This window comes from Theobroma umbraticum, unplaced genomic scaffold (genome assembly GCF_002168275.2).
Source record: "Theobroma umbraticum cultivar Fairchild unplaced genomic scaffold, ASM216827v3 scaffold_86.0, whole genome shotgun sequence".
In the NCBI taxonomy this organism is placed as follows: Eukaryota; Viridiplantae; Streptophyta; class Magnoliopsida; order Malvales; family Malvaceae; genus Theobroma; species Theobroma umbraticum.
This window is the reverse complement of record NW_018397263.1, coordinates 2822633-2843522: the sequence shown is the minus strand read 5'-3', so window position 1 is coordinate 2843522 and position 20890 is coordinate 2822633. Positions and strand designations below refer to the sequence as shown.

Genomic DNA, 20890 nt, shown 5'->3' with positions numbered 1-20890 from the left:
CCCATTGCCTTTTACATCTCCTTCAGTTGTGAATTTCCCTTCTTGAGCGGTCAGCAGCATTCACGTTACTCGCTCGTGACTCACCACCGCACACGGAGGGGCATCAGCCGCCATCACGTGTCCTTTTCTTTTTCTGAATGGTCCCCTGCTGCTCACGTGACCTTCCTACTGCCCTTTAATCCAGGTTTCAGGAAAAAGTTACCTTTGTCATTTGTCAGTAATACGTCACCGTTTCGCTTAATCCCGTTTTATTTTTTAAAGAAGAGGGCGGGGGGGAGAGTAGGCATCTATTTGACTATTTCCCAGGTGTATAGTGGTTCATTTGATGTGTTGGGATTATATAAAGGACTGAGCGTCGGGTAATGGGGCGCCAATGTCATCAATCTTGGTGGATAGTGATAATTTGGATTAATTAATGGATGAGATGGACTTTAATCTTTGAAAGTATATGCATTAGACGGAATTAAACGATAATCTTTTTGGTTTAGGAATTTTTGGAATCTTAGTTTATGCCAAGTATAGGGTGCTAATGCCCTTCCCACTTTGCTGGCATTATAGTAGAACAATATGGAAAGAGTTAACATTACACACTTTGATGATTGAACGTTTCTCATCATTTAAAATTAACTTTTACCATGAGTTAATTTAAACTTTCTCGTATATATTATTAAGGAAAGAAATCCAAAGCTTTGATTCTGCTTTTTTTTTGTACTTTTATTCTTCTCCTTGAGTTCAATTAGGTTAACAATTTGACTGAAATATACTGTAATTAGTTCTAAATAATTGACTAGAGCATTATATTAACACCTTGGTGAATGCATGCTAGTATACCTACATCTAATGTGAGAGTTGTTATGGATTTCTTTTAATTACTTTCTTTGTAGAAGCTTGAAAAAGGAAAAAAAAATTCCTAGTGAAGAAGATGATGAACTATGGTCAATTGACACGTTTAAAAAATAAAAAAAATAAAAAATAATAATGAAAATGATAAATCTCATGGGTTTATAAAATTTAAGAAAGAAAACTAGAAATATCTAAACATGGGTGGGACAAACATAAATTTTTCGATTGAGACATGAATTATTAAATAGTAAAATGACTCGTAAATTATATTCCTACTAATGATTTTATCAATTATACTTGTTTCTCTTATTCGTACTCCTATAATTTGGAAATATCCAAACATCATTATCTAGTACGTATTTTCAATTTCAATTGCTTACTTATTGTTTGGGTTGATTATGGTGTAAAGCTGCCAAAGTTTTTGCTTTAGGTCTCAATTTTCCATAGACTTCATAATTTTATAATAATATAATTAATTATATTAAAAATATATAAAAATTAAAATAATTGATTAAATAACTACCTATCAAATTAATTCCTATATCCTTATTAATTCTCAATTATTTATCTTATTTTTTTATTAAAAATATGTAAAAATCAAGATAATTAATAAAATGACACATTTTTAAAATTTTTTAATTATATACCTAATGAATTTAAATTTTTAATTACTTTCCAATTCCACAATGCTATTAATTCTCAATTATTTTTTTATTTCCAATTAATTAACAGTGATATGTATTTAATGATTTTTAAAAATTATTTTTTATATATAAAAAACCATTTTTTTCAATTTATAAAATAAAATTTTAATTAAAAATTTTACATTTTAAAATGCTAGAAGAATAAAATTTTAGTAAATTTTTTTAATTTCAATAAAAAAAATCTCTCATTCAAATATTTAATTTTGAAACATTTGAACTTATTAAGTTGCCCCTGCAAATATATATGTATTGCTTGTCTGAACTCTAGTAACATTTTACTAATAATTTCCATGGCAATGTCATGTCCTATAGTAGCAACAAACAAAAGCAAGCATCCTCATGCACGAACTTCACATCCGAGGGTTCCCTCCTCATCCCTTGATCAACCCATCAAAGCACACATCAAGCTTAATAGGCTTAATAAGTAGCCTAGGAGGAAGGGTGGAAAATAGGAGAAAGAGGAAAAAGGCCTGTCTCGCACAAGTAGAACAAAACAAACGGTAGGCATGGAGCCGCGAGTCCCTTCAGCTAGGATTATGTGAGAGGGGTTTGATAATTGGGGTGATAAAGACCCAAACCCACATTGGGGGAGGGAAGGATCAAAAAAACAAAAGGAAACTATTAGTAAGCTTTTCCTAAACTTTGTTTGTAAAAAAAAGGTGAAGTTATTGTTTGGTGTCCACTTCGATGGAGGGAAAGATTGGGACAGGCTAACCATTGGAAGTGAAAGGGCTTTATAAAGAGGGTTGCTTTCGCGTCTCCGGCTCTGATATTATTTTTGTGTACACACACCAAAGAGGGATGCTGATCACGTTTGACGCCATGCAATGACGCCACAATTTTCGTTTGCCCAATCCAGGGGAGCCGGCTTTGGCTTTGGCACTTCACAATTTGGGTTCATGGTTTACAAACTATTTAACAAGATATAAATATCATTTTCATTCAACTTGTTTTTGTACTTTATTTAGAGAATTGAGTTTATTATATATATATATATATATATATATATAGAGGAGAATTGAGTTTAGATACGATAAATTTAGATTATATTTTGATCAAGTGCAATGTTTAAAATTTTTTTTAAAATTATTTAAGAAAATTTAAACAAAATTTTATTTTTTTATTACGTTCAATCAAATTTTTATATTTTTATTTTAAATTAAATAAATTTTTATAATTAATGACTGATTAATTATCATTAATTAAAAGATCATGTGTCATTTATGTCCACGTTATATTGATATGATATTAACATAAAGTGAAATTAAAATATCATAGATTATATCACATTAATATATTACGTCATTATCTATTATGACATGTTAACACACATGACATAAAATGATAAGTAAAATTTTATTAACAATCATTAATTATAAAAACTTATTTGATTTAAAATAAAAATATAAAAAATTAGATTGAAAGTAATAAGAAAATGACTTATTTGTATTATTTGAAATAATTCATGAAATTTTTTAAATATCATGTCCTTAATCAATTATGTCACATAACCAAATTAAACCCGTGTGAGTTACATATATATTTTTTTCTCAATTAAACTTGCAATTAATATAGTATGAAAGACTAAAACATGTATATACTAAGGGTTACATTTAAAAGTATCAATTGGCCTTATAAACTTTGAAAAAGCTACGGACATTAAACTCCAATTCTTGATTAATAATTAAATTTGACCTTTCACGGTACGTAGAAAAAAAGTTTCAAACCGACTAATAGTTTGTACGTTGAATCTCTGTCTTCTGCCTTCTCTTTTTGTAAAAGAAATAGCTACGATTTTCTCTTCGATCATTCTAGCTTTAAAGTTGCTTGGTGCCAGTTACTATGAGGTTTTAATTTTATTCATTTAATGCATATTTATTCATGCATTTTTTAAAAGAAATTATAATTACCAATAAATTTTTTAAATTAATTTATGAAATTATTTAAAAAAACTAAATAATTTTCATATGTATCACATATTATATTTATGAAAAAATTTAGACATCATATATAAAATTTTTTTTTGAATTATTTAAGAAAATTTAAATAAATTTTTATTTTTCTATTGTATACGTCCAAACTTTTACACTTTTATTTTAAATTAAATAAACTTTTACGATTAACAGTTGAATAATTATTAATAATAAAAATATTATTTATTATTTTATATTACGTGATATTAACGTGACATGTTAACATTTTGTAATAAATAACGACATATAATATATTGATTTGATATAATGATATAATTTTTTAATTTTTTAACTTTTCATATCAACAATATGTCAAATAAAAATGAAAAATACGTAAGAATTTATTTGAGTTAAAATAAAAATATAAAAATTTTATTAAATGTAATAAAATAATAAAAATTTAATTAATTTTTTTTGAATAATTTAATTAAAACATTATGACAAAAAATTACTATACAATCAATATAAAATTTGCTTGAAACTACTTGAGTAAGACTTGAACAGAGGATTTAAAAATTTCAAAATTTTCTTCTTTGCCGTTGAGACAATATTTCATTGGTCTATCACATGCATTTTGTATCCAAATAGATAAAAAGAGAAAAAAAAAATTCAATTTATGTTTTAAATGAGAACTTCTTTTTTTCAGTGAATGCACCTTTACCACTGAGTGACGCATGTTCTAATTATATAAATTTATAAACAGGTGGAAATGAACTTAAATAGGTTAGAGAGAAATAATAAAATAAAGATTTTAAAATTTGAGTAATAATATAATAATTAACACAAGTAAAGTAAGTTTGTTTCAAATGTGGCTCACCAGCACATCCTAGTCAGCCAGGAGCAGTGGGGCCAATGCTGTGATAATCCAATCAAAGTCGGTTTTTGCCTTCTGATTTTCCAAGAATTTTGGGACCCACAACAACCCCCATTGCACAAGTGGAAGCAATATATGTAATATTTATTCAAAAGATAAAACCAAAAACAAAGGAGTTTACGACCAAAGATTGGTTTGAAAACGATGGGATATCATCCACTTGCTTTAAACACACCTCTTGTTTACCCTAATTCGAAAATGAAAGGAAAACATGCACAATATCAATTCTTAATTGTGTTCTCGATGTTATTTTAAAAAATTATTATTTATTATATTTAATTAAGTTCTTACAATTTTTTTTTTTATAATTGGGAGAAAGAAGATTCGAATTCTGTTTTTTAGACAAGAAGATAATGTATCAATTAATGAGTTAAATGCTCGGATGCTTTTACAATTTTATTTTGAATCAAATAAATTTTTATAATTAATGATTGATTAACTGTTAGTAATCAAAATGACATATGTTATTTTATGTCACGTGATATTGACGTGATATATTAACAAATTATAATAAATAATAACGTGACATTATGATATAATTATGTAATATTTTTTATTCATGTGAATATAAAATAATAAATAATATTTTTACTAACAATAATTAATCAATCGTTAATTAAAAAAATTTATTTGATAAAAAAAATAACAAATAAATAAAAATTTATTTAAATTATCTTAAATAATTGACAAACTTTTTCAAGAATGATACCTACACAGTTCTCCTAACAATAAATCTCCCAAGTATTTGATTACATCTTAGAAAAATCTTTTAAAACATGTGTTTCTCTATTGATTATATTATTTGATGAGTGGGGGCGTTGGCCTAGCAAGTGGCGTTAGAAAATGACCTTCACAGGTTTGCAAACCCATGGTTTAGCATCGTACCTACCCTTCAAACTCACAAAATGTTACTATACGTTACGTGGGAGTCATGGAAAGTGTTTTGTGAGTATTCAATTTTGAATGACAATGGGGATAAAGAAAGGGACCAAGTTGAGGAATAAAGAATTGTGGGATTGTGAGTTTCTATTGGGTGAAGTGTGAGACTTAGGAGACTCATTGGGCAGTGGGTGGACAATAAAGATTCCCATTGAACTTCGGAGAAAATGCATTGAGATACTTCGTTTGTTCTTTCTCTTCCTTTGGACCAACTTCGTCTTGCCCCTTTGTGCATAGGGTTTTAGCTAACATGTTTAATTAACCCAACATGAAAGTAAATTACGAATTTATTTATACTAAAGTGATATTTATATTGATAAGTATCAAATCAAGATCGATAGAAGATAATTATGAATAAATTATCATAATTAAGATGATCTTCTCACTTAACAAATTAATCTGATATATTAGTATTAAAAAAGTGGGAAGTCCATGGTGTTACTCAATTTAAAGTACCTACGCAACTTATATACATGTATTATTGGAAAGCATGACACATGTTCTTTCTTTCTTTCTTTCTTTCTTCCAAGTAATTAGGTCAAACTTTGACTGAAAACAAGATGAAGGAAAATCCCCCATCGCTTGAAAACAAACGTTTTGTCAAATTGTTCTCATCATAATAATAATAATAATAATATAAACCCAAGTTTCCTTCGGCAGACAAGTAAACCATTCGAGACTATAAGATTTTTTGGGTTTAACAAAATTCTTTTTGACTAGATTGACTCTTGGTGTGGCTGTTGCCCTAAATTTCCTTCTCATAACAGCGAATGTCTAGGTTGTCTTCACAAGATTTGCTGTTGTTGCTTACCTACTCACATGGTTCTGCTGCATTTTTCGTAAGTTGGAAGTCAAACATGTCACATGATTCTTCATTAGATGGCCACTTAAACTACAGTCCTCTCGACAGTGATTTACACTCACTTTTATCGTTCCCACATTTTGCATGCAATAATCTTGTGATTATATGGCTTTAGGTTTTTTAAAATCTATTTTCCACTCCTGAGCTGACAGTTGGTTGTGATTTTACATATGACAGTCGGTATCAGAACAAATTCAATCCACATCAAACACTTTTAAAGAAAAACAAGTAAAGTTATCTCATCTTGAAATTGAATGAGAGATAATGTCACACTAAACGTTGATGCTTCAATCCAACCATAAATTCTTAGGTAATTTATAAACAGTATCAATGACCTCGTGACTGTAATGCTCAACCTTTTTATATTATTTTTTATCAAATAATAAAAAGTTGGGTTCTGGCCCATTCTTGGTGGTTCCAGACTTTCAGTTCACATTAAGAGCCCACATTTAGACTATTACAACCATTGATTTGATGTCATTTTCAGCCGAAGAAAAAAAAAATTGTGACCAAAATGAGGAATCATTTTTTTTCCAATGTGAAAGAGGTGCCCACAGAATCTGTGCCGTAGATTCGCTTGGTAATTGAAAGGGAAAGATCAAAGAAAGATATGAGAGTCTAAAAAATTGTTTCAAACTTTGGGAGGGCAAACACATGATGAGTCCAAACAAGTTAACCAAAAGAAGGGGGGCCCCGCTACCATATTTAATCATGATTTTACTTTTCACAAGATATTATATGCTAATTTTGCCGACAATCTTGTATCATTTCAATAGAATAGGACGGTGATGCTTCTCATGTTAAGGTTAGCCACTTAGCCTCTACTGTGTTTCTTTTTTTATAATAATCAATGAATTCTTGATATTGAATGGGCCATGGTGGACCATTGACAGGGCCATGCAGCTCGGATTTTGGCTTTTGGGCTAATGAGCCGGGCATCACAGAGTCTTAACCCCTCGGCCCTTTTACTGTTGTCAACTCAATCTACTGCTCTATTTTTTTCTTTTTGAAAATTCAATCTACTGCTCTTTTGGAAGAGGAAAAGAGGAAATATTTTTTTTTTCATTTTTCAGGTTTCTCCAAATGGATAACGCATTTCATAGCTTCTAAATGCATGTTTTTTCACTAGAGCTTAGGTAATCAAAACATTCTTTATCATATCATCAGTTTTGCCTTCTGATAAAAACATACTACATGATTTTTGTTTTTTATTCTCCAAATCAACAAACTTAACAAGTCTATTTTCAGAAGGATTGTTACGCTAAGGAATGATTTTCATACAATGGAAAACACTCCAACTTCAGTATCAGTCCTGCTTGCCATCTGTCGCTTCCACTGGATTCGAACTAGACTCGGGAATACTACCAGGTACAGTTTCTGGCCCAGCCTGTCAAAGCACCGGAAAACCTTTACCAAATCGAAGGATATAAAACAAACCTACATACACAGAATGTGTAGAAGTTTGAAGAGTCCAGAGCCAGGACAGCAGTAAGACATGAGCAGCAGCAACCAGAAGCACCATCACAAACCAGAATTCAAACACAATTATTTAGACAACAGCTTATAAGACATACAGCATTCATGTGTTAGCGGTTTCTGGATGTTTTGTGCACAACATAAGTTTGCAAAGAAGACCAGCCAAATAAGAATGCTTAAGATTGCTACAATAAGCATATCCTACACATGACTGACACGAAGCAACTCCATATAACTAAGATTGATGTCCTGCCACTTTTAAGTGCAAAAGAATAATTGTCATCGTAGTCTTCCTAAAACACAAATAACATGAACTGAATCTGATGTTACATGCTTTATATTTTTTTTAAAAAAAACACAAATGATCAAACATTTCTCCTGCAATTGAGACTAGCTAACTTTCCCACGTTTAATTTTTGCTCATGGAATCTTACACTCCTGCTACTTACCTTGATTTCAGAATTCCTAATAAGTTTTGCCATACTAGTAACATAAGAATAGGAACCCAGGTGGACAACGGAGAACAAAAACTCTACTAGGCATAACTATTCAAAAAGTTTTCTCCCAAGAAGCAGATGCCTATTATTAAACCATTAATAATCGGATTGTATTCGCCAAATAGTCTCTCATGGAGAGAAAACAACAACACCATAGATAGAATAAATCCCCAACTACTTTACACAATAAACCATGAAGAGTCACCATTCTTTGCAACAAAGTTACTTCAAACTATTCTTCTAAATCCCTCTAAGGCTGGTTTCTCTCAACTTGAGATATTTGGGGTGTGAGGAATAAAAGAAGGGTTTAAACAATTTTCAAAATCAAGCAACAGCACACAAGGTCAGCAGGCCCGAGGCAAATGCGCAGAGAGACAACGTGTGGAGCGCAGAGAAAGGGGCGACAATCTCCTAGCAACAACGGTGTTGCTGGACTGAGTGGGGAAGAATGTTATGGCCTGCAAGTTCGGCCAGGCCTAGGGGAGTTTTCACCAGGCAGCAGGAAAGAAGGCCAGCTACCCCTACGTAGGCACTGTTCAACAGCTAGTAGAGGGCAGACTAATGAGAACACTGTTCCAACAACTAGAAGAGCCTCCTGGCCCACCATTGCACTGTTGGAGGGCATTTAAATTTGAGGTTCAAGATTCCTAACCGTTGTGGGGGACCCTTGTGGCTATAAAAGGGGTTCCAAACCATCGGAGATAGTGTGTGGGTTATGTCTCTTGTACATTGGTTATTAATATTGTGAATACAAACTCTCTTTGTCTCACTCTCATTCTTGCTTACTTAGTTATGCATTTATCTTGTTTGGGTGCTTTCCTTGAGTGAGAAGCGGTTTAGGCTGACTTAGGCTATCATAAGTATGGAAGGTGCCTAAAGTCACACGGCAAGAGCACTTAAGCTGCCAGCCTGGGACAAGTGGTATTAGAGTTACTTTACACTCTCACCTCCCGTCCACTCAGACCAATTAAGGAGAGAAATGCATTTTCCTTATTTTCGTTTCTTCTTTCCCCGATCCTCTCCATCCTCGTATCCTCTACACCCCTATCCCTCCAAAATCCTAAACATAAGGTAAAAGGCTAGTAAGCAAACCAGTTTAAACTTCCTGAGCTAGATCATATGCTAGTCCAATGCACAAGCTCCACACTCACCTCGATAACAAATACAATTAAAGTTGATTAACATATTGACCACCCATTTAGGTCTTGCTCAAAACAAAAGCTATACCACCAAGGTATAGCCCTCCAGTCATGGCCATATTAGTCATTGAACTTCTAGGTCCATTAATCTAACCATTGGAATATTTTTAAATCGATATTCCCTAACCCTTATTTCACACAATTTTAGGAAAAAAAGCTTGTGCTTAAGCTTATGCACATCATTTAGCCTCCATTGCTTTATTTTTCAGCTACTTAAAACCATGGTTTAAAAACCTAGCAAACTCTGACTACCTCAAGGACCAGAATTTCATCGGGTAATGACAATGAATCAATAGATAACAATAATAATAATAACAAAAACAATAAAAAACTTCAGAGCAAACTTTGGATTAATAGTTCAATTAAAATTAAAAAAAAAAAGAGGAAAAACAGAATTTAAGCAGGCAATTAATCACTCACTTTACTAATGTTTTCCGTTTTTGCAGCCGGTTTATACGGACATGCCGGAGGTGCCCTCTCCGGTTTCCGGTATTCCCATCCAAAAAGCGTGTAAATTTTACCCTGAACAGCCCAAAAAAGAAAAGAAATTAATTAAACAGATATTAACTAATCAAATGAAAAAAAACAGATGATTGAAACGTTAAATAATTTTACCATGATGTAATGGAAAAGGAGAGGCAAAATATTCACGATCGGGACGAGGAAGAGTGGCAATAGGCAAGCGATGCAAACCTGGAAAAATGAAAAATTGGAATTATAATTTTGAGCGTAGAATAAGGAGAAAAAAGAATTGGATTTGAAATGGGCTGTTCAAATTAACCATCTTTCAAATTTTCTCTTTGGAAGCTTTTGATTCCTTCTTTCTGCTCTTCGAAATTCAGATGCAGTTTTCAACGTTTCTCCTATGGTTTTATATTCCAACTGATTTACGGAACGGGCGAGTTCTGGTTGGTAGTTAGATCCGGACTAGAGGTTGCAATTGGCGGGTCGGATCAGGCTCCCAACCAACAACGAAAAATATTTTTAATCCATTTTTTTTATTAATATTAACTTTAGCAAAACTAAAATAAAATTAATATCGTAACATTAATACGTGCGAAACATTTACAAATATTCATAATCGGAAATTATATTTGCATTTAATTCATTAACAAAGCCAATTTAAATCTGACTTAAAAGTTGTTTTTTATTCTTTGACAATATGATCCAAGATTTTAATTCGTATTATTTCTAAAGCTTATATCACAAATAAAGTGATATTTTGGAAGGAAAAAAAAGAAATTAAAATTTTATTTTTTAAGTAAAATCATATATTGAGCTAGTTGAACTAAATATTGAGATGAGAACTGGAATAGCGAAAACTTGTCATAATATTGAAATTTTTTAACTCATTGAACTCATTAAAAATTAATGGCATAATATTTTAAAAAAATTAAATTATTTAAAAAAATTTTATTTCTCTTAATCAAATTCACATTTTTATTTTAAATTAATTATATTTTTATAATCAAAAATTAACTTATTATCATTAATTAAAATATCATTTACGGTTTTATATAAAACATATCATGAAGTTTTTTATCATCATATCACATAACCATGTCACATTATTAATTATTATGATATATCAACATACCACATTGATATCATGACAAATGATTTTTTAAACAATGATAATTAGTGATTTAATTTTCTTTAAAAATAAAAATTTAATTAAATATAATAAAAAAATAAAAACTTTTTCACGCATTTATGTCAAAATTATTATTTTTTCCTGTTCTTATATATCCGGAATTAACTTGCACAAAATGTTAAAGTGAATCCAAGTTTGGTAGAAACCAAAGCAGTAATATATTTGGATATTATATCTCCATTGAAGTATACGTTAGACATTATCATTCAGATGTTTTCCAGCAGAGAATGTAAATGAGTAAATGGTTGGTAATAATAAGATGATATGCTTTTGCTTCCTTCTTGGCCAGAATGAATTCTAGTGGATGACTAAGCACACTGGCCCTTGCAAGGGACATCAGTGCAGCGACAAACAGGTCTACCAGAAGCTTCCCAGCCATTGAAGCCGCGCTCCAAAACCAAAATGTTCTTGATTCCGACATCTTCCTTCATTTCCTCTAGATAATTGGCAAACCTCAGTGCACAAGTTGGGCCACGAACCTGCAAAACCATCCACAATTAATAAACAGAGTTATACAATATCTATATCATGGAGACGAACCATTCAATATTTAAGCATCTAGTATCTGCTTATGGGACAACAAGATGATCAACAACATGGGGTGAGAATAAGAGAATAATTTCAAAGGATCATGCAAACCAGTTATTTAAAATTCCAATGTAATGCCTGCCAACTGAGGGATCAAAGTGTTGGCATGAAAGGCATGCACCTGATCATTACATTGTCTATTTGATAGCAATTACAGAATAACTTCTATGAACAGATGACTTTATGCAAGAAAGCGAGAGAGTGGAAGAGTCAACAAAGAAAGTTTCATTCAGCTAGGAGATGAACACAGTTCCAGTTTAAAGAGGTTCAACACAGTCATAAAAATGGTGATGAGTATCACAAATGTAGACAACTGCTTGAGTTAATTGCGTTTAACTGGGGCCTCTGGCTATTTAACTCTTTGATAAACAAAAGCTACAATTCCGAAGGACTCAAAAAAATTCAAACAACTAAAAAAACCCATCCATGCAAGGTAACAGGAAACAGCTTTAAGCTCAAGCATAGGTCACTAAATTATCTGCCAACCATAGAAATTGGAATAAATGAAAAGGACAATCCAGACTCCATAGAATGAAAGTCTTTTCCAAAAGAACCATGACCAGCATGAAACATATTAAAATACAAGTGTTTGAGGCAAGTGATGCTTGAGCCTTGAAGAGCAACTGTGGAGAGACCATAGACCATTCGATTTTACATAGTTTTATCCATGCTGATGAACCTCCTGTTTTACTCTATGACCCATTGCCCAACAGAAAGATTTACTTCCACAAAGACGGTAAAATGGTTATTTAAATCCAAGCCTAAAACATCAGTCTGATGCTGACACTATCATCCTGAAGGAGGTAAGCATTAGAGGAAACAATCCTAAATGCTGACTTGGAAGTTTCGGGACAAGATGCAAGTCCAAGCCAAATAATTAGGACAGCCAACTTTCAATTGCAGTAAAAAAAATCTACCTGCAGAAACCCATATGAATTTCCCAATCAACCAAGGTACAATCGATAACTATTTACTGGAGCATAAGGCACTGAACCAACTCTACAATTTCCAAAGCACAATTGCGCTAGAGAAAATTGAGTTGTAGGTCGACCCAGATGTTGTACTTGCTCTTTTTGCTAAATGATGGCATTGCATCGTAATATCTATGTGCAACTAAGCTAGATTTCACATCTTAACCCATAACTACTTGAAATCTATCAATATATGAAACTTAGCTACAAATATACATAACAATGAGTGGTGACAGATGTCCACAAAGGACACAGAGGGAATTTGATACAACAAAAAAAAAAAAGAAAAGGAATTTCCAGCAGAAAAGCATGAAGAAACTACCTGGCTTAAGGCACAATGGAAAACAAGAGTATCTTTCCCTTTGACATCTTGAATAAGATTGGAGATCTTATTAGAGAAAGTGTCACTGGCATAGTGCAAAGACCCAGCTATATGCCCATCATAACTCCTTTCATCGTCCCTTAAATTAATAATTTCCCATAAAAAACATAAAAACCCAACATAAAAACCTTTCCCAATAATCTAACAAAATCTTAATACTGCAAAAAAAGAAGAAAAAGAAGTGAACCTGACATCTATGATGGCAATATTGGGATGGGGATTAAGGGCGAGGAGTTGAGAGCCAGTTATGTAGGAGATGGTCTTAGCCATTCGCTTTGCCAGAATCTTTGCTTGGGTCTGTCGATCTTGTCCGGAAGAGAGACAAGATCGAGTTTCTAGCTTCTGGTTAAATTTGTATGGGAGCGGAGAATCCGATTCTGTAAACCAACGGACGACTTTTTCACTATGATTTGGTCGTTAGACTTAAGCGCATCTTGGTCCAAGTAAACACATTGCGTGACATCAGCACTAGGCTTTGTTTGGTCGACTTTCTTTCTGAAATCCTTGTGATTTTAATTATATTTTCCTTCTTATAAAAATAAAAATAAAAATTTCAATAATAATAATAAATAAATGAATGAATTCATTTACAATTAAATGTAGAATATAATTTCCTCTAATGTTTTTTTTTCTCAGTAGACTGTTAACTATATCTATAAAGTGAAAAATAAACTAATTTTTAATAAAATATTTTTTAATGATAAATTACAAAAAATATATTTTATAATTCGAAGTAAAATAACTTTGCTTTTCAGATTTAAAATTTGATATATAATTATCTTATGGTTATTTTCATTTTTTTCTTTATACCTTTAACCTTTTTTAAGTTTTTTTTTTAATTTATTTTATTATTAATATTTTATATATAATAAATCATATTTTAATTATTTCATTTTTAACAATATCAAAAAAATTGTAAAAAATAAATAATTAAGTGTTATAACACAAAATTGTTCTTCCTAAAATCATATGATACTTTTTTTATTATTTTTCATCATTTTTCTAATGATGCTATTTGTTATATCAGTAAGAGGTTGGATGAGTCTTAAGTATGTAAATATGGGTCTTTCACACTTATCAAAATTGTCTTTTAAATTTTATTTTTAAAGTTTAAATGGCACAAGATTAAGTTTAAGTTTCAATTTGTGACAAATGGTATCAGAGTGGATTCAATTTTTATTCGTGGAGATCTATAAGAGATATAAAAATTGAGATAGACTTGGACATACAAGAGTCAAGATATCATTGATATGAGGCCTCTATAAAAGATGTAAGAGTCGAGATAGACTTAAACATATAAAGATCAAGGTAAATCTAGATTAGTGTAAGAGTTACTCTTCTCTGTAAATAAAAAGCTAGCGTAATGAGACATTACACAATTAGATGAGTTAGAATGTTACAAATATCAAAGAAAATAAATTTTGAGTGTATAAATATGAATCTTTCATCATTTATTAAATATGTTTTTTAAGTTATTAAGATAGATTCATGATTTATAAGCTTACTTAAACATCACATGTGATTTGGCCTAAGTTTTAACCTATGGCACTATTACGGATTTCGATTAAATTTCAGTTTACAATTTAATAAAAAAAGCTGATATTATTCGTGCAAAAAAAAATCATAATATTTCTCACTCAATTTAATTCATTAATTTTATAAAAAAAAAGCCAATACTTTACTCATCGACTCACTGAATGTAGTGCCGTTTGTTTTCCCTCTCGTTTCTCTGTCTTCCTTCCAATTCCCTCCTTAAAACCTCTCTAACTAACGGAAACAGTCTTCCTTTTAATGGTTAAATCCAAAATCCCAAAATGTCAAACCCCAATTCTAACGTCTACCTTGTAGGCGATCAAGAATCAGAAGATGGAACCGAACCAGAAGCAGAAGAAGAAGAAACAGAAGAAGACGAAGAAGATTCCGACGAGGAAGGAGGAGGAGGAGGAGAAGAGTTCATTCCTGTGACGGAGTCGCCTAGGGTTTTATCCAGCAAAGAGGGAGAGAAAGGAGGAGAAGGGAGGGTTTGTTTGAGTGCGGGAGAGTGTGGAGAAAATTCTCAAGGTAACGAATGGAATCGCGGGGACATCGAGGGCTTGTTTTGTCCTATCTGTATGGAAGCTTGGACTACAACCGGTGACCATCATGTTTGGTCCGTACGTTTCACTAATTCTCTTTGAATTCTACGGTTTTACTTGAAATTGGGTTTGGTTTTCGCTTGTTGGCGCCAAATTATGAGTTCCTTTGTTTGTAGTCGTTAATTTAGGGTTTTTGTTGTTGCTTTTCGAAGTAAAAGCAGGTGTTGATACAAAAAAAAAAAACTTAATTTGTGCAATTAAAAAATGAAAACTTTAACGTTTTTCGATAACAAAATATGACTTTGCTTAGATACAAAATAAATTGCAATTTACATGTATTACATTTTAGCTTAAGCGATTGTAGATTGTGTTGTTGTATGTGTTCTAGTAACAGAAGATAAAAGATGGTTTTTTTTTTTAATATGAAATTTTGGAACTTATCAGTCTTTAAACTGTTTTGGCCGTAGTTGTCTTCCATGTGGGCACATATATGGTTTGTCGTGCATCCGTAAATGGTTACAGCAACGTGGAACTTCAGGAAAGGTAGCCTTTAACATCAAACCATGTTATAATTTCTGAATCTCAGGACTGATCACAGTTTTGTTTGACATTCTTGTTTCTTTCATATTTTTTTCTTCAGTGTCCTCAATGTAACAGGGAATGCACATTAAAGGATGTAAGGAAATTGTTTTCATCACGGGTTGTTGCAATTGATGGAGAATCACAAAAGGTCTTACTAAATTTCAGATAATTGATCATTTTTTGAAGAAACACACCAAAAGTCTTAGAGTAATGTTTTCCTTTTCTTTCTTTCTGTTTTTTTTTTTTGGCGGGCAGAGAATTCGATCTCTTGAAGCTAAGTGCATTTCTTTTGAAAAGAAGGTAAGAATTTTTTTCTGGAGAAAGAAGAAGAGAGAAAAAGATGTCTTTTAGCTTGGTATTGTTTTGTAACATTCCATTTTATGAATCTTGCCGATCTTATTCAAAAAGAGAAATTTGTAGAGTGCTGTTTGGAGTAAGAAAGAAGCTGAATGGCAAAAGAGAGAAGCTGAATGGAAAAAGAGAGAAGCTGCGTTACAACAGGAAGTTCACCAGCTTAAAGAGGTATGTTGGTTGAAAATGCTATTGTCTTTTGTTGTTTCCTTGTACATTTTCTTGAAACTACCATGTCTTGTTGAATTTGTTTATTCAGTACTCCCTATTTTTGGCTTATCTGCAATGATTGCTAGTTGTGCTGTTTTCACTAAATCTTTGATGTTTGTCTCAGTTCTTACATTTTCATTATAATGCCCTTGTTGCTTAAGTTCTCTACTTCTCCAGCGCTTTTTTGTGTGCTTTGTTTTTTGCAATGGGTGTCATATCCTCAAGCTTAAGCTTGCCTCACCATCCATGCTGCAATTGAAATCTCACATTTACAGCTACTAGTGCTGTCAGTTGTATACATGTTTTTCTGGCCACAATTTTGTGTATGGTTCAGAGTTTGAGTAAATATTATTGATTGTAATATTGATTTTGAAACTTCTAACCTTCTTTATTAACTGTTTTCAAATCTCGTGATGGAACTAGAAATAAAATTTTGAAAGCCCTGAACCTTCTTAGGGTGCTAGATACATATAATTCATATGTTTTGCAGGTCGACCTTTTTCTTAAAATATTAATCATATTAGTTTGTTATCTTGAACTTTTTGGCTTTGCAGAAAACAAAGTATTTGGAGCACTTGATAAATGTGCAGAGTAGGACATCTGGATGTGCACCTTCAATCGGAGGCCTTCAAGTACCTCAAGGTAATCCTTTTCTGCCTTCCTTCTGAGGAAGAGACAATCTTATAAGATTAAAGATCTTGATATTTGAATCTATAACCATTAGATTATTATATTCATCTTCAATGGAAACTTTTATGATTGTGTCATTTGCATTCAGTCAAGGATTAGTGCTTTTTCGTGATACTGCAGAGAAAAAAACCACCATCTTTTTTTCATCAATTCTGGTATAATATTCATTGTTTTCTGTAGGGCACAACCTAGGCTCAGAGTTCAATGAGCAAGGGCCTTTCATATTACAGGTATTTCTCTCTTGTATCCCTCTTTCTCTTGCTGACACACTTAAATGTGTGTGACTTACTAGCTTAGCTATGAAACACCAATTGGAGTTTTCTTGAATTTGCACACAGTTATTTTTTTCATATTTATGTGCGAATACATGCATTGCATTTACCATTACTTTGATATAGCTTTTAAAAAATTTTCCATGTTTTCGTCTAAGTTCTCTAAAGTTGTTTCATTTTTCACTTTGTTTCTATTTCTAATTTCTTTATAACATCTCTCTCGTACTCACCCCTTTTAGGACTTTCATATAGAAACATTATATCTGAAATCACATGGTTTTGGAAATCTGAACCTAAAGTCTTATTTTTATCTTAAAGGAGTTACACTTTAATCTTTCTTGTTGTGGTTAAAGCATGGACTGGGCGTTTGTAATATTTGGCATCTTACTTGTGCAGAGTTGATACTTTTATATCAAAATTGCAATTTGATTTATTTTAGAACAGTCAAATTTTTTTTCTTCTTTCCTTGACTGTTCCTCCCCAATCCAATTTCTTTCTTCTGCTTGCCCTGTAACATGTACCTTATTGTTTCTTGCAGAAAGAACTGAGGGTGGATGGTGCACGGCTATTTGATGTAGACGTTTCCAGCAAAAATTTATTAATAGCACGAAGATTGCAAGGGTTGGGTGGAACATATGTTCTTACCAAAGTAAAGTTTCTGAGCTTCAACATGGAATGTGACTACGTTATCACTATTTCACTTTCTGCCAAAGAATGACTCTTATAGAATTTCTAAACATTGGTTTGCAGATGAGCTTAGTAGCTCCATATGAGAGAGAAGACATTTCATTGCCTTTTGGTACAAATGCAGTAAGGGATCTGCACATTTGCCCTTCAGATGGTAGCTTGGCGCTTTTAGCTTCCTTAGGAAAGAAATTATCAGTTCTCAGGTTGTACCGTGCTTAGCCTTGAAAATTCATCCACATTTTGTTCCCCATGTTGCCTAAATTGACTTAATCACTCATTTTGTTGCAGCACAGAAAGCAACAATGTTATTCTTGCATATGATCTACCGGTAAAAAGTCCTTCCATCAGTTTAAATTCATTTACTGATTCAAGATATTGATTAGGTTGAGAATTCTTCTGACTCTTGTGTGTTCTTCCCCTTAATGGAGCATATTTACTTATATTGTGATAATTATGGAAAAGAATGATATATTAGTACAATCGTGAATTCGAATAAGTGTTCTTGCCTGGAGCATATGAATTGCCTGATGATATTTAAGTTGCCCTCAGATTTTTTGGCAATGCATAAAATGCTCACTTTTTGTGAGCATGCTTGCATGCAGATGATGGCGTTAATTGATAGATAAAGAAAATGTTTATAGGAAAGCGTACTATGGTTAAAAGGTGGTGATTTGAATAACTGAACTAGATGAAGCACTGTCCAACTCTTTAAAAGATAAATCCTTTCCTGAAATTTGTCATTTGTTTCATGAGTAGGAATGTGTAAGTTTGGTTGAAAATACTTATTGCATGGTTTCTTCATCCTTGCTTCAGTGGGTAAGAACTAGTGTATTTGATTTTCTGTTCTGAGGTACGTTTCTGCTACTTGTTTGTACTGATTCATTTGTATCAAGGACATTTTTAAGCCCTTTCAAGTTCCTAATATTGTCAATATAGTATTCCCTTTTCTTTTTCTTATGGCAAGCTATCCTTATTGTCACTAGGAAATTTTGCTTTATGGTTGTTGAGTTTTTATGGTATTGACATTTGGCTTTCAGGCTGCTGCTTGGTCATGTTCATGGGATCTCAACAGTTCACATCAACTATATGCTGGACTACAGGTTTCCAACACTGAGCTTGTTTTTCTTAATCTGGATGAATCTATGTAGAGTGAACTAATTTTTTGATGTTTTACCCTTGTAGAATGGCTCAGTATTGGTGTTTGATATGCGCCAAACTGCAAGGCATATGGATTCTATGAACGGGCTGACAAGCAACCCAGTTCATACCATACACTCTTTATATAATTCAACCATCCCTTCAGGTGTTACAGCCATTTTATCAGCATCTTCAGTTGGCATATGTCAGTGGAGCTTTGGTGGTTCTGTGGAAAGGTAAGTTGTATCATTTGATTAAGGAATGTATTTTTATGCTTCCCATGTATATTATCATAGCATTATGATATTTTTGATTCCTTGAGGTTAACAATGTTTTAGGGCCAAACTGTAGTTAGCTTCTTACTGTTAGTGGATTACTCCAATTTATAGGTTGTCTAATAAACTTTTGGTTGATTCTTTTTTTGAAGGCCATTTTTGGTTTCAGAGACTGGCAATCAAGGAGTGTGTATTTCTCTTGCTTATTGTCCTAACAGTGATGACATTATTGCTTCATATCGACCACGAATTGACTTTTCAAATGAGATGGCATCTTCTCAACCTCTACTGACTCCTGTTATTGGGCAAGGGGTATGGGGTTCCCATGTTCATTTGAAGAGAGCCGGAAGCAACTCTTATCAGAAGTTGGGTGTTACATATGCCAATGTTAACGATGTTTGGTTGCCAAGATTTACAATCATGAGCATAGCGAATCATGTGTGCTTGTTTGCATCAGGGGATGAACTTACAGGTGAATTGGTCTTGCAAAAGTTGCCATCTTTTACTGTTGTCCAGCGTGTTAAATTGCCAAAGCATCCTATTCATGATGTGAAGTATTCACATGCTTTCGACGGAGGTTTACTTGGTTGTTTAAGTGAGGATAGATTGCAACTTTTCAGCAATCATGCTCTAAAATAGGTAAACTTCATTTCTGTAGATGGTTTTCTTATCTTTTTGGATGGCAACCAGGAATCTGTCAAAAGAATAGCATCTCTAGTGATGATTGGTTGTGGAAGAATATATACCTAGGTTTAGGGCCATCTGGTGGTTGAGAGGTTATCGCTACGGTAGTTGCAACCCGACTGCCCTGGATTTTGATTGCAGGTTTCTGAACGTTCCAAGAGATGATTGACCTGCATGGTTTACATTTCCCCTAAATAATAGGGCTTAACCTCAACTTCGTAGTAGCTATTCTAATTTCATTTTTTCTTTCTAAGCAAGTGATCGCTGTTTATTTGTCAGCTCTACTTGCTCATATTGTGTTATAGGTTGCATCCAGTATATGGTTTAGTTGAATGGAGCTTCCCAAATAGCTATGTATAGTAACAATCTTGTTGTATATAGTTGCTAATTTCCAAATGTGCGTAATTTGTGCAATTATGTGATATTTTCTTTCTTCCCTTTTTTTTTTTTTTTGATGTAATCTGAGTAAAGGTCCTGGGCAGCCATCATTCATTCAGTCCTTCAAGTTTCTGCTATCTGCAACAAGGCTGAATACTTGAAATGTAAGACATGGCTAAAATTGAATAGTATTTTCATTTTGTTTTCCGGGATTCGAGTGGAAGTCTGAGGCTGTTGAGAGGCCATCATCGTCCATCCTTGTTGCGTGGCTGCCTAGGCCTCAAAAAAGAGAGGAATCATAATGAAGTAAATAATTATGAAATGCCAAAAGAAGAAAGGCCCAAAGAAAAGAAGACTTGGACTTTTGCTTCAACGGATTTTGGGTTTGGGAACATTCCATCAATTTCTGTCCTTTATAAGCTTTTAAGAGTTGTAAAGCTCCTTACCAACGACCCCATTCGTTTCATACTTCCATTTAGCCCTCATGGGGTCTTTCTTTGAATTATTGTTGCCCAGAGAATCTCTAATTGCCATAACCTAGACAATGAATTCATGTTTCTTCCAATCATCTTTCCTATCAGTTGCTA

General features: G+C 32.6%; 3 protein-coding genes across 3 annotated transcripts; 1 reads left to right on the top strand and 2 right to left on the bottom strand.

Annotated features, from left to right (window-relative positions):
• Positions 1-7332: 7332 nt before the first annotated feature.
• LOC110420387 (uncharacterized) lies at positions 7333-10293 on the bottom strand. Its single transcript, XM_021433671.2, has 4 exons — positions 10149-10293; positions 9983-10060; positions 9788-9889; positions 7333-7582 (listed from the first exon to the last, which is right to left on the bottom strand). Exons 1-4 carry the CDS (start codon positions 10149-10151, stop codon positions 7502-7504), a joined length of 264 nt encoding a protein of 87 aa, XP_021289346.1. The 5' UTR covers positions 10152-10293; the 3' UTR covers positions 7333-7501.
• An 846-nt stretch (positions 10294-11139) lies between these two features.
• CDC25 (Rhodanese/Cell cycle control phosphatase superfamily protein) lies at positions 11140-13386 on the bottom strand. Its single transcript, XM_021433414.2, has 3 exons — positions 13150-13386; positions 12903-13041; positions 11140-11500 (listed from the first exon to the last, which is right to left on the bottom strand). Exons 1-3 carry the CDS (start codon positions 13230-13232, stop codon positions 11330-11332), a joined length of 393 nt encoding a protein of 130 aa, XP_021289089.1. The 5' UTR covers positions 13233-13386; the 3' UTR covers positions 11140-11329.
• Positions 13387-14622: 1236 nt separating this feature from the next.
• LOC110420192 (Transducin/WD40 repeat-like superfamily protein) lies at positions 14623-20330 on the top strand. Its single transcript, XM_021433412.1, has 13 exons — positions 14623-15111; positions 15505-15580; positions 15678-15767; positions 15875-15919; positions 16040-16141; positions 16735-16822; positions 17051-17100; positions 17681-17791; positions 17893-18032; positions 18118-18157; positions 18867-18929; positions 19012-19202; positions 19394-20330. Exons 1-13 carry the CDS (start codon positions 14777-14779, stop codon positions 19878-19880), a joined length of 1818 nt encoding a protein of 605 aa, XP_021289087.1. The 5' UTR covers positions 14623-14776; the 3' UTR covers positions 19881-20330.
• Positions 20331-20890: the final 560 nt, after the last annotated feature.